The 13,190-nt window shown below is 43.0% G+C and overlaps 1 protein-coding gene across 1 annotated transcript in view; it reads left to right on the top strand.

Moving 5' to 3' along the window:
* LOC145414186 (tRNA:m(4)X modification enzyme TRM13 homolog) overlaps positions 1 to 13,190 on the top strand; it is a 382,509-nt gene that overhangs the window by 67,082 nt on the left and 302,237 nt on the right. Inside the window, exon 4 of the mRNA XM_080283763.1 lies at positions 8,095 to 8,291. Within this exon, the coding sequence (XP_080139889.1) occupies positions 8,095 to 8,291 (197 nt within the window). The remainder of the gene's footprint in view (positions 1 to 8,094; positions 8,292 to 13,190) is intronic.

The raw sequence follows: 13,190 nt of genomic DNA, 5'->3' as shown, positions 1-13,190 counted from the left end.
CACTGGTAAGCTGGTGGGCTAGGGGTGCCAGATCCATTGCCTGGACCTGGATTGTGCAGTGAGTGGGACCTGTGCTGTGTCTGTCCCCATTTATTAATACTGAAGATGACAAAACAAAAAAGGTTTCAAAGCAAGCCTGAGGACAGTAAATCACCCATGGGGATGAGGGTGGGTTCATGGAATGTGGGAAGTTTGAGGGGAAGAGCAGGGGAAGTCGTTGAGGCATTCAGTAGGAGGTGGGTGGATGTGGCGTGTTTGCAGGAAGTCCGGTAAAGGGGTGGATCGCCAGAAAGATTGTTGGGAAGGACTGTTGCTATAAGTTGTTTTGGCTGGGGGGGACAGACGGATATGGAGGTGTTGGTGTGATGGTTGCGGAGAAATGGGTGGAATATGTTATGAATGTTTTGAGAGTAAGCGATAGGATATTGGTAGTGAAAATTCTGTTGGGAAGAAAGATAGCTGTGATTATATCGGCATATGCTCCACAGGCAGGATTGGATGAATCAGAGAAAGATAGATTTTGGGATGATTTAATACGTGTAGTGGGTGGTATGCGGGATGATGAGATAGTGATTTTGGGAGGGGACTTAAATGGTCATGTAGGTGAAGCAGCACAAGGTTATGAAGGAGTGCATGGGGGATGTGCATATGGTCTAAGGAATGCAGAAGGGGAAAGGATACTCGAGTTTGGGGAGGCAACGGACATGATCGTGTGCAACACATATTTTAGGAAAAGAGACAGTAGGTTAATTACGTATGAGTCTGGGGGAAATAGCAGTCAGATAGATTATTTTCTGGTTAGGAGGGCCGATAGGAGGTTAGTGAGGGATGTTAAAGTTATAGGAAGTGAGGAGTGTGTGCAGAAGCACAAACTATTGATTTGTGATATGGTGCTTAAAGAACAAGTGATGAAAAAGAGGACTTATGTACCTAGGAGGAAAATATGGAAGCTGAAAAACCAAGTAGTAAGGGATGCCTTCTATTGCGAGTTGAGGAGAGTGGTGGCTGAACAGGGAGCTGTAGACAGAGACGTGAATGAACAGTACAGAGCCCTCAAGAACAATTTCTTGAGAGTTACTGATGTAACATGCGGCTGGACAAGAGGACCACCAAGACATAAAGTAACTTGGTGGTGGGATGAGGGTGTAGAAGCTGCAATTAAGGAGAAAAGAAGGCTTTTCCGGGAATGGAAGAAGGGTGGTAGCAAAGAGGAATATTTGGCTGCCAAGCGTAGGGCTAGGAGAGAGGTATACAGGGCAAAGTCTGATTCACAGAGACAATTACTTGATAACCTAAATCATGGGGAAAGGAAAAATATATTTAGGGTGGCAGGTCAGGTGAAGAGGGATAATCAGGATATCATAGGTGAGCAGTGTGTGAAGAATGATGAAGGAAGGGTAGTGGTGAACAGTGAGGATATTAAAGATGCATGGAGAGAGCATTATAACCGGTTGTTGAATGAGGAGTTTGACTGGGACAGGGAAGGTTTGGAGCCAGCAGATCCAGTGTCTGGCCCTTGGCCTTTGATTGATACTGCTACTGTGAGTGAGGCAATAGGCAGGATGAGGGTGGGGAAGGCAGCAGGTGTGTATGGGTTGACTGCCGAAATGTTGAAGGCCTCACGTGATATAGGGGTGAGTTTAGTCACTGACCTGATAAATAGGATTATTTATGAGTGTGTTGTCCCAGATGATTGGCTGAAGAGTGTAATTGTAAATGTGTATAAAGGGAAGGGTGATGCCCTGGAAAGAGGAAATTATAGAGGTATAAAGCTTTTAGATCAGATAATGAAGGTAATGGAGAGAGTTTTAGAAGGTATGATTAGAGAAAGAGTGAATATTGATGAGATGCAGTTTGGGTTTATGCCAGGTAGGGGGACCACTGATGCCATATTCATTGTTCGACAGCTTCAGGAAAAATATATTGGTAGGAGAAGGGATCTTTATTTTGTTTTTGTTGATTTGGAAAAGGCCTTTGACAGAGTCCCTAGAGAGGTGGTGAAGTGGGCATTGAGAAAGCTTGGCTTGGAGGAGTGGCTGGTTAGGGTGGTTATGGCCATGTATGTGGGTGCTCACACCCAGGTGAGAGTGAATGGAGATTTGAGTGATGAGTTTTCCGTGAATGTTGGTGTGCATCAGGGTCAGTCTTGAGTCCCATGTTGTTTATCATGGTACTTGAAGCCCTTTCACGTGACTTTAGAAACGGACTCCCGTGGGAGTTGTTGTATGCTGATGATTTGGTGTTGATTGCAGAGAATGAAAGGGAGGCGGAGGAAAGGTTTAGGAAGTGGAGAGATGGTATGGGGCAAAAGGGTTTAAGGGTAAATGCAGATAAAACAAAAGTGATGATATCAAGGGTTGGTGGCGGTACTGTCAAAGACGAGGGAGAGTGGGCATGTGCAGTTTGCCACAAGGGCGTGGGAAGTAATTCCATCTTGTGCGGTGTGTGTGATAAATGGGTGCATAAGAGATGTAGTGGTATCAGAGGTAGACTGCGAGATAATGCTGATTTTATGTGTACGGCGTGCCTGGGTGAGCAGGTGGAGATCGTCAGACGTGAAAGGATTGAACTTGCTGGTGAATCTCCTGAGTGTGTGGAAGAGTTTTGTTATTTGGGAGACATGTTGTGTGCTGGAGGTGGGGCTGGAGCTAGCTCTGTGGCTAGGGTGAGAAGTGGTCGGAAGAAGTTCAGGGAGCTCTTGCCTCTCCTGACATTGAGAGGGCTCTCCCTACGTGCTAAGGGGTCTTTGTATGCAGCATGTGTTAGGAGTGTAATGCTGTATGGCAGTGAGACCTGGGCAGTGAAGGAGGAAGACATTCGCCGGCTCAGACGTACAGAAATGACAATGATTAGGTGGATGTGCAGTGCGTCCCTGTGTCCAAGGCCTGGAGGGGCTGGGTTTACAATGGAAGAGTTGAGAGGTAGGTTGGGACTGGAGTGTATTGGTGTTGTGATGAGGAGAGGTAGATTGAGGTGGTTTGGACATGTGGAGAGGATGGGGGATGATAATTGGGTGAGGAAGGTGAGAAGTGTTAATATTGGGGGTGGGGTTATGAAGGGTAGACCGAGAAAGACATGGGACGAGGTCATTAGGTGTGACCTTAGGGTTAAGGGACTGAACAGGGAGGCTGCAATGGATCGTGCAGCGTGGAGAGCCGCCATTAGGTGACCAAGGCCGACACATGCAACCATGTTGGAGCCTTTAAAAACGAAACGAAAGGAAACGAAATGATCTCTGCACCCACTTATCATAAACATTGCACAAGGTGGAGTTACTTCCCGCATCCTTGTGGCAGATTGCACATGGCCACACTTCCTTTACTTTGATAACTCATTAGCTTTTAAAATTTACTGAAGCTACCTCCAGACAGCTTTTCAGCTTAAAGGAAACTCGTTTGGCTGAAAGGATTAAGAGCCACCCAGCAGCCTCTTCTATTACCTAACCAGCATAGCGAGTATCACATTGGTCAGTGAGTTATTTCCTGTATTGAGAGGAGCAGGTGGACATATCTGGATAGACAAAGTCAAGTGGGGATGTTTGGTAGCATTGTGGTGTTGATGTGGATGCTGGGAAGTGTTAGGAGGAGTACCCCAAGATTATTTGGCCATGTAGAGTGAATGTAAAGTGAGAGATTGACTATGAGAGTGTATATTGTGTGGAGGAAGAGAGGTAAAGAGGAAGACTGAAGATGAGGTACTGGAGGGACAGGGTGGAGATGTTTATGAGTGAGAGAGGTTCCTAATTGTGGAAGACAGGGCAACATGGAAATAGTTTTTCTGTGGTCACCCCCATTTGGATTACTGTATCTGTTGAAGATAGAAAGAACTCTCCACTCAGAGTGACAGCTTGGCCATGCTCATACTATACTGGTATTATAACGGGAATTCCCAAGAAGCAACTGATTTTTTTTTTTTTTTTTTTTTTTTTTTAATGCCACAAAAGTGAATAGGTTAGTCATCTGTTTTTAAATGTACTGTAACTCTAGTCTTGGGCTCCTCATGTCAAAGCTGGTGCAGACAAGGAACTTACATGTGGTGACACTCATTCTGGGTAGAGCAGATGAGGCATTCACCAGGGAGGCAAGCCTGCTCATACCTGCTTGCATCTCACTGTGGGAAGGACCCTGGTCTGACCCTGGTGAGGTGCTGTTTACCACGAGGGAATACTGGATCATAACACTGTGTATGTCTGTACTGTACGTATTGGATGGCATCACAGAATCAGATGCAACAGCAACAACTTGTAAAGGTGGTAGTACAGTATATTATGATTGGCCCTTACTGTTTTACTGATTCTGTCATTTTAACTGCTTGGAGACCTACCAGTTAGAAGACTGAGCAGGGAAATGGCTTAGAATTGCAACACAAGAAGAGCTGGCATCAAGTGAAAGCACTCACATACATGGTAAGATGGTCAGTGTTCTCTAAATTTAGATGTAAACAGATCCCCTTCTGGCAGCTACAGACACCTGCATTGGATTTATCCAAGCTGTAGGAGAACTTTCCCTGGGTTCTGCATCAGGGGACAACACTTAAGTTAATGAATATCCTATTCTGTTTCATACGTCCACCACCATACGTTTCTCCATAGGTGAATAAAATAATCTGGCAGTAGGAAAAATTAAGTACTGTATAAAAGAACTCATAATATTGAGGGAGTAAGTGAAAATGGTGTCAAGCTTCTTCAGTACCAGTGCCCTCTCTTAATTTGAATAAGTTCATTCAGAGGTAACATGAATATACAGTACAGTAATATGTAGAGCATAGTGGTAGGTGGTGGCAACCATCATCCGCTCACTTGATGTAGTGCTGCCTACTTCTTCATTAGCCTTTATCCTTCTTTTTCTGTGCCTGCCCTCCTCTCTTCCTATTTCTCCCATCTTTCCTGTCACTCCTTGTTGCTTTTCCTTACGTGTGGCATTACATTGAGTGACAAGCCAAATGGTTTCCTGTAAGCCAAGAAATCATTTGTGGTAACCATATAATCAAACCATACTTGCTCCCAACATGTCAGCAAGTGGGTTGGTGGAGGGTTAGTGCCCCTTCCCATAAAGCAAATAACTCAAAGTCAAATGGCCACCCCTTAAGAGATTGTTGTGGCTGGCAGTAGATACAGTAGATAGATAGAGATGTAGTGCATCAGGTTTTCAAAATATAGTGATCTCTCTGTATGTGTGTGTGCACTGTGCGTGGAATCTCAGTGCAAGATTATCATAAGCAGTAGCAGGACCAACAAATGCATAGAAAAGCATGCTATAGGCACAGTGGTGCCCATTTCTCTAAGAGGAGAAGGGTCCCAGGCTATTGTAAGTCCCCACACTTTTTTTTTTTTTTTCTAATCTTTTACTGCTTTAAACCTCTGTAACTTCACTGTTTTATATCTGCTTTACCTCAGTACTGTAGGCTTTGCACCTAGGAAGCATATCTGTAGTCTAGTTTGTATCACAGAGAGTTTTCAATAGGGAAATTTAGGTTGGTCATGGTGAGCTCTCCCCCCCTTTTTTTTTTAATACTTTAAACCTCATTACTGTTGCTGTTTTTATTCTGTTTTACCTCTGTATAGTAGTCCATGCCAGTAGGAAGCATATCTGCAGTCTAGTTGGACGGGACCATAAGTGATTTTCAGTAGGCATGTTGTGATCAGACCAGAGGGTTGGTTAACAAATACAATTAGTGCTTGCATAACGCACGATCAGAGTGCTCGAACCCCTCATAAAACAGGAGGTGCCATTTTGTGTCCAAAAAATGTCATACTGCGGGAAAAATTGATTTAATGCTGTTCGAGGAAGCTGATAATTTTTTTCAGGACCTGAGTTCGCAGGGACAATGGACATAATGTGGCAGTAGGCCCCAGTTTATGTTTCAGAGTCATACTGCACGGCCAATGATAGACAGAACGCAGCTCGCAGCATAAAATTACCATTTTAATTCAAAGAACGAGGCAAATGATAGACAGTGCGGATTGCATCAGCCTATGACATATTGCTGTCACATGTCTGTGCTGGGTGTTGTCACAGTCCACTGAGCATTCCTGACCCATTTGTGCCTCCCCCTTCCTGCATTCTGGCCTGTGCACGTGCTCTGTGTGATCCCCCCCCCCCCAACCCAGTCCAACCATGCCGTTGCACCGTGACCATGCCAAATGTAGGAAGTCTCTGACTGAAGAGCAGAAGGTGGATGTCATCAAGAGGAAGGAGAGAGGACAGTAGAACTGTGACATTGCGAAGTTTTACCAAGTTAATGATTCCACCATTTGTACGATTCTCGGCAAGAAGGAAGCCATTCTGAAGACAGCTCGGGCATATGGAGCCTCACCGATGGACAGGAGGATACGCGTGTCTGACCCTGCTCTTGTAATGATGGAGAAGTTTCTGCTGATGTACTGCAACAGGGAGGAGAGGGAGGGTGTGCCAGTCGACTCCTTAAATATTGGGAGGACGGCCTCCTGCTGGGGACCAGTAGGAGTCCTGCCCTGGCCTCGGAACCCTATCCACCTCCCCCCAGCAAACCCACAACCTCTTCCATTCAAGGTGAGGAATCCTCCGGTGTTTGTATGTAATATATTCTGTAATGGGTAGGTAAATTTCCTTGGGAAAAAAACTGAAAATTTTCTCAAAAGGTGAACTTGGGGCTGGCTTAGGTACCATGAAACTCTTGAACAAGTAAACATATGGCCCTATAATGCGGAATTCTCATAAAATGGGAGCTTCCTGGGACAGTATTCCCATGATATACAAGTGCAGACTGTATTTCTATTCTGTTGCCAGATGCCTTAATCCAGTGAGGGGTGGCCACAAACAGATCGCCTCCATGTTGCCCTGTCCCCCACAATTTTGTTAAATAAAAACTCCCTAATCTGAAAATTTGATTTCCAGAAGACTTTACTATCCAAAATATTTCTTCATGTGATTGGGTCATTAGTATCACTCCTCATACAATCAGTGTATATTTGAAGATGTTTGTGTGTGTGTGTGTGTGTGTGTGTGTGTGTGTGTGTGTGTGTGTGTGTGAAATGTATAGTAACATAATTATATATTATAAATACAAGGTACATTTCTGTAATTACTGTTCATGGTACTATGAGTGATGTTTTACTTGTTTTTTTCATAGTTATCATTGTGATTCTACTTTCTGAAATACCTGTTCCATTATCCATAAAGCCTTCGCACCTAAGCATTTTGAATTTGAGAGTTTGTTCTGTAATAGGTCGAAGGTATCATTTTGCATGGCTTCCAGGTGCATGGAATCCTAGGTTATCACTTAATCAGTATATACAGAGGAGTCATCTGTATGTTGCAGGTTTTGTTTATTGAACTGTTCAAAATTCAGAGGAGATTGAAACCTTTAGTTTTATATACTTGTTATTAACTTTCCCGGCTCAGTCATTGTTAGAGATACTGTTTATTCAATTGTTAAGAATTCATAAAAGGTTGAAGTCTTCAGTTCATTCACCTGGTATGAACATTAAATTTGTTGGCAAGAGTTTCAGTAATTTCTCATTAGATGTCAGTGATGTTTTCCATAAATCTGGTACATTAAATCTTGGTGATCTAGCAGTTTAATTTTATAGGAAGCAATGGAAATATGATAAGCATTTTCTTTTTGTATTACTGTGGGTGTACTAGCAAAAAAAAAAGAGAAGTAAAAAAAAAATGACATACAGTAATTCTTCACCTAACACTACTGAGGGATTCTTAAAATTACTGTGATAAGTAAAAATCATGTTAGAATTGAATTCAAGAAACATTCTCAAGTAACAACAAATCATATTCAAGGCTGCATATAATTATCAGAATTTATTTTGTGTTGCAGTTGAGTGTGTCAGTACAGTTACTATGGTATGTATTAAATCATGAAGTTCATAAGCAGTTTTACGGAAAGACCTATGCTACTATTGGTTGTTTCAGTCCTGATCATCATCTTTCACTGCACATCCTGACTGCCTCATGATGAATGATGGCCTATGGTGTGAGGAGTGTTCCTGTGTTAGCTAAGAGAGGTATGGTTTAAAAGCATGTTAAGTGAAAGCATATTAAATGAGGAATTACTGTAACTAAGGCATTCTGTACTTACTGTTTTACTTGGTCATTACAGTTCTTGTTATGAGCACCGCCTGGAGCATCACTTAGCTGTGTGCAATGCCAGGGCCATGGATATCACTGAGGAGTACATAAGACCAAATTCCAACTTGCAAGTGCCAGTGGAGGCTGACATAGCCAAAGTAACAGTGGCCTCCCTCTCAGACACGCAGTTGCTTGCCTTCCTCGACAGAGTTCAAGCAGCTCATTCAGGTAATTGTCTTTGTGTTGTTTTGTTATTTTGGTGTACAGTAATTTCATTTACCATTAATGTCCTCAGTTATGTCTTTAACTCTCATGTTTTTCTGCATATTGGTATTACAGGGTTTATATGTTTGAGTTACATTCCTGCTTGTTATTGTTTTGGGTCTTCTTTTGTCACCTGCCAATATACTTTATGGAATTTATCATTAGTTTGTTGAACTGTCTATTTACAGTATTTTAGCATTTTTCTTTCTTTTAGTATCATATTTCTTTGTGGTAAATTTCTGCATGTTCCTTTCTATTTTGGGTTGAATCATACATCACATAATGATGTTAGAAGCTAACAAGGCAGGTAATTCTCATTTTATTGCTTCCAAGGTCAAGAGCCATCTGAGTATGCCTAGTGCATTATGGAGGTTATATGGAAGCACACATTCCTTTCTCATATCCTTTGACTAATGCAAAAAAGCCATAATCATGCTTTTTCTAATGCTGTTCACAACAAGGAGAAGGCCTATAAAAGGTACCAGAGCCAACTCACCCCTAAAGCTTATCGTTTTATGTTTCTGCCCTGAATCGTGCTAAGTCTGTTCTTCCCTCTGCTAAAACTAATTTCATACGTACTAAATGCACTCAGCTCTCCCACTCAAATTCTTACCGCTCCTTCTGCCACCTTGCCAAAAACCTTTCTAACAACTTTCCCTCATCATCCTTCCCTCCTGTTTTCTGTTCTGATGGCTCTGTAACAATTTCTTCAACTGATAAAGCAGGTCTCTTTGCTCAGACTTTCTCCTTCAATTCCACCTTAGATGATTCCAGTGCTGTTCTTCCATCACTTCCCTTGGCTCTGACTACCTCATGGCTTACATTAAAGTTCTTTCAGCTGATATATTTTCTGCCATCACTGGCTTCAATACTGACAAGGCATATGGGCCTGATGGGGTCGCTTTTGTTGTCCTCAAGAACTGTGCTTCTGTGCTAACACCCTCCCTAAGTAAATTCTTTCGTCTTTGTCTGTCAACTTGTACCTTTCCTTCTTGCTGAAAGTTTGCTTTCATTTAGTCATTCCCAAAGAAGGGTGACCATTCCCAACCCTCTAACTATCGCCCAATTGCCCTAACATCCTTTGTCTCAAAAGTTTTTGAGTCTATTCTTAACAGAAAAATTTTAAAGCCTCTTTTCTATCACAACCTTCTTTCTGAGCATCAGTATGGTTTCTGTCAGGGACGACAGAAAAATTTTAAAGCATCTTTTCTGTCGCAATCTTCTTTCTGAGCATCAGTATGGGTTCTGTCAGGGACGCTTCACTGGCGATCTTCTCACCTACCTTTCGGACTCCTGGTCATCCTCCTTTCAGGACTTTGAAGAAAGCTTTCCCATTGCACTTGACATCTCAAAGGCTTCCGATCGAGTCTGGCATAAATCTTTAATTTCCAAACTGCCCTCTTACAGTTTCTATCCTTCTATCTGTGCCTTCATCTCTAGCTTCCTGTTTGGTCGTTCTGTAGCTGGTGTTGTTGACAGCCATCATTCTTCTCTCAGATCTGTTAACAGTAGTGTTCCTCCGGGCTCTGTCCTATCACCAACTCTCTTCCTTTTATTCATCAGTGACCTAAGCTGTACATCTAGTCCTATCCACTCCAACGCTGATGATTTCACCCTTCACCCTTCCATTCGGTTCTTGCAACGTGCATCTCAACAGTCACTTCAACAAACAAAGGATGAGGCTGTGGCACACCTAATCTCTGACTTGGCTTGTATCTCTGACCGGGGTAAAAGTAATCTTGTTGCTTTTAATGCATCAAAGACTCAGTTCTTACACCTATCAACCTGACCAAAACTCACACAGGGTGCCCACTAATGTTTAATAATATCCAGCTCAATCCTGTATCATCCTTGAACATGCTTGGGGTTTCATTCACTCGGGACTTATCTTGGAAAGATCATATTACATCTCTTGTAAAGTCTGCTTCCAAGGGATTAGGTCTGCTAAGGTGACTCGATACATTCTTTACCCCTGCACAGTTGTTGACTTTATACATGGGTTTTATTTGCCCCTGGGTTGAGTACCACTCTCATGTGTAGGGTGGCTCCCCACATACAGCTCTTCTCAACAAGATGGAGTCAAAGGCTTTTTGTCTCATTAACTCTCCTCTTACTGCTTCTCTTCAACCTCTGTCTCTTTGTCGCACTGTTGCATCTTTATCTCTTTTCTATTGCTACTACAATGGTCGCTGCTCCTCTGAACTGTCTGCTTGCATCCCTCCATCTCAAGGACGGGTGCTAGCAACAAACTCTCATTCCTTTTCTGTCCAACTCTCTAATGCAGTAGTTAACTATTACTCCCAGTCCATCATTTATACAACAGATCTACTCTGAAACTGTCTCCCTCTGTCTGTATTTCCTTCATCCTATGATCTCCATTCTTTCAAAAGCAGTGTGTTCAGGCATCTCGAAATGAGCAGATCTTGAAATTGGCTCTCTGTTGTATTGTTTTTGTTTTTTTTCCTAGAAAGAACAGTTTGCAGGCTCCTGGCTTTTGGTTCCTTTTTCCTTGCATCGAAAAAATAAATAAATAAATAAATAACAGATAAATTAATCACATGGGTAATCTCACCACATTCACACATCATCACACTCACACTCCACCACACGCATAGTGACTTTGCCCTACACTCATACCTCATACTTCAGTACACTCTCACTCCACCAACTCATGCTCCATACACATTTCAGCACACTCACACTTCACTACATGCACTTCAGCAAACTCACACTTCAACACACTCCACCACACACACCAGCATAGTCACACTTCATCACACTCATACTTCACCCCACTCATACTTCACCACACTCATGCTTCAGTGCACTCACACTCCACCACACACACATGTTCGCACACACATTTCAGCACACTCATACTTCACTACAGACACTTCAGCACACTTACACTTCAACACGCTCCACCATATACATTTCAACACACACTTCACCATACTCACGCTTCACAACATTCGTACTTCATCATACACTCCGTCGCACTCACACCCCATCACAGTCATACACATACAGAGAGGGCACCTGAACAATCTGACCTATGCTGAACAGAGAATTAAGTTTTTGTATCCAATTTGTGGGGCAGGAGAGCTATATTCAAGATAAGTGTATATACCTCCACATTAATTTACACATCAGTAATAGATTCAGAGATAATAAGAAGACGAAAAGTCTGTATTGGTAAGTTGTGGATATTCTAAAAATCTGCTGACCACAAAAAACTGGTAAGACAACAGTGGATTTGTTTTCATCAACTACAGGTATACCTCGGTTTAATGATGCAATTGGTTAGGTAAAAACCCATCGTTAGGCAGGTATCGTATATCGGGGTAGATTTAACATATAATGGGATGCTTTTTTTCAGCCTTGGGTTTCCCCCCATAACTAAGCCAAAAACCCACCCAAATTAGCCCAAAAACAAGTTGAAAGCCCATCTAAATGGCCTAACAGCTGTAAAACAAAGCTAACTTAAGCCTAACACTTGTAAATAACTCACTAAAACCACAAATAAAATCTGAAAATCATCAAATATAACTCTGGAAAAAAATCAAGCTTAGTAAACTGTACCCCAAAATGATAACTTTCACCCCACCTGTGACTAAAACACATTTATGTAAGTCTAAAAGTAGTTTATAAATAAACCTAAACACACAATTTTAATCTAAAATATCATCAGAATTGGTAAAAAAATCAAAACCCATCATGAAACTGGGGTTTGGCCATCGTTAGGGGGGATATGGTGATACAGTATTTCTACAGCTACCGCAAATTGACTTAGGACCTCCCCCCACAACATATTAAAAAACACAGAAATCATAGTAATCACTCTATTATCCGGACACCAAATATCCGAACATCCCCACTAACCGGCCATAATCGTTCCGGGATCCAATATTCCCAAAATGGCCCGGAAACCCCCCCCCCCCCCCCCAAAAAAAAAAAAAAAAAAAAAAAAAAAAAAATTCCCACCCATAATTTGAACTTGCCGCGCACGGCGCGGGAGAGCATTGTTGTGGCGCGTCATTCTTCCAACGTCCGATAGAGCGCCGCTGCATCCTCCCCACTTTCTGCCTGTCTCTCGCCGCGAGTGCATGCTCGTCGTTATGGCTGCTTACATGATCGCTTTTGTGGTGGTGCCTTACCTGTTGCTGGCACTCCTGCTGCTCTCGGGCCTCCTCTTAGTGTGTGTGAGAATGGCCCCGCAACCTGAGAAAAGGAAGAGAGTGGTGTTGACTCTCGAGAAGAAACAGGAGATATTGAAGAAAGTAGATGCGGGGTGGTCTTCTTCCTGCATTCTCCGCAAGTTTAACCTGGCCCAATCCACTTTGTTCAATATTAAGAGATCCCGAGACAAACTCATGCAGTACATGGCTGACTTCTCATCGAGAAGCAAACGCAATGTGGAGAGGAAGGTGATGTTTACCCCCAAGTTTGCAGAAATCGACCGCTCCACGTTGATTTGGTATCGACAGCAATGTGCTGCTGGTGTGATGGTACGTGGAACGGAGCTGAAGGCTGCTGCTGAGAAGTTCGCCAGGCTTCATGACACCCTAGACTTCAAGGCATCCGAGGGTTGGCTCTTTTCGTTCAAGTTACGGCATGGCCTTACCAACCGTAAACCTCATGGCGAAGCTTTGGACTCTAACGAGGATGGAGTTGACGAGTTTCGGCACAAGGTGAAGGGCTTGATCGACAGGGAGGGCCTCACTCTCGGTCAAGTCTACAACGCAGACGAAACTGGTCTATTCTGTCGCTCGCTGCCAACGAACACTCTAGCTGAGGAGATGGAGAAGCGTGTACCTGGCCGCAAGCTTTCCAAGGAACGGATATCTGCTTTGTGTTGTGCCA

This window comes from Coenobita brevimanus, chromosome 13, assembly GCF_032717465.1.
Source record: "Coenobita brevimanus isolate Jiangsu-jjx chromosome 13, ASM3271746v2, whole genome shotgun sequence".
Taxonomy (NCBI): domain Eukaryota; kingdom Metazoa; phylum Arthropoda; class Malacostraca; order Decapoda; family Coenobitidae; genus Coenobita; species Coenobita brevimanus.
Note: the sequence above shows the minus strand (reverse complement) of the source record. Positions and strands in the feature narration are given on the sequence as shown.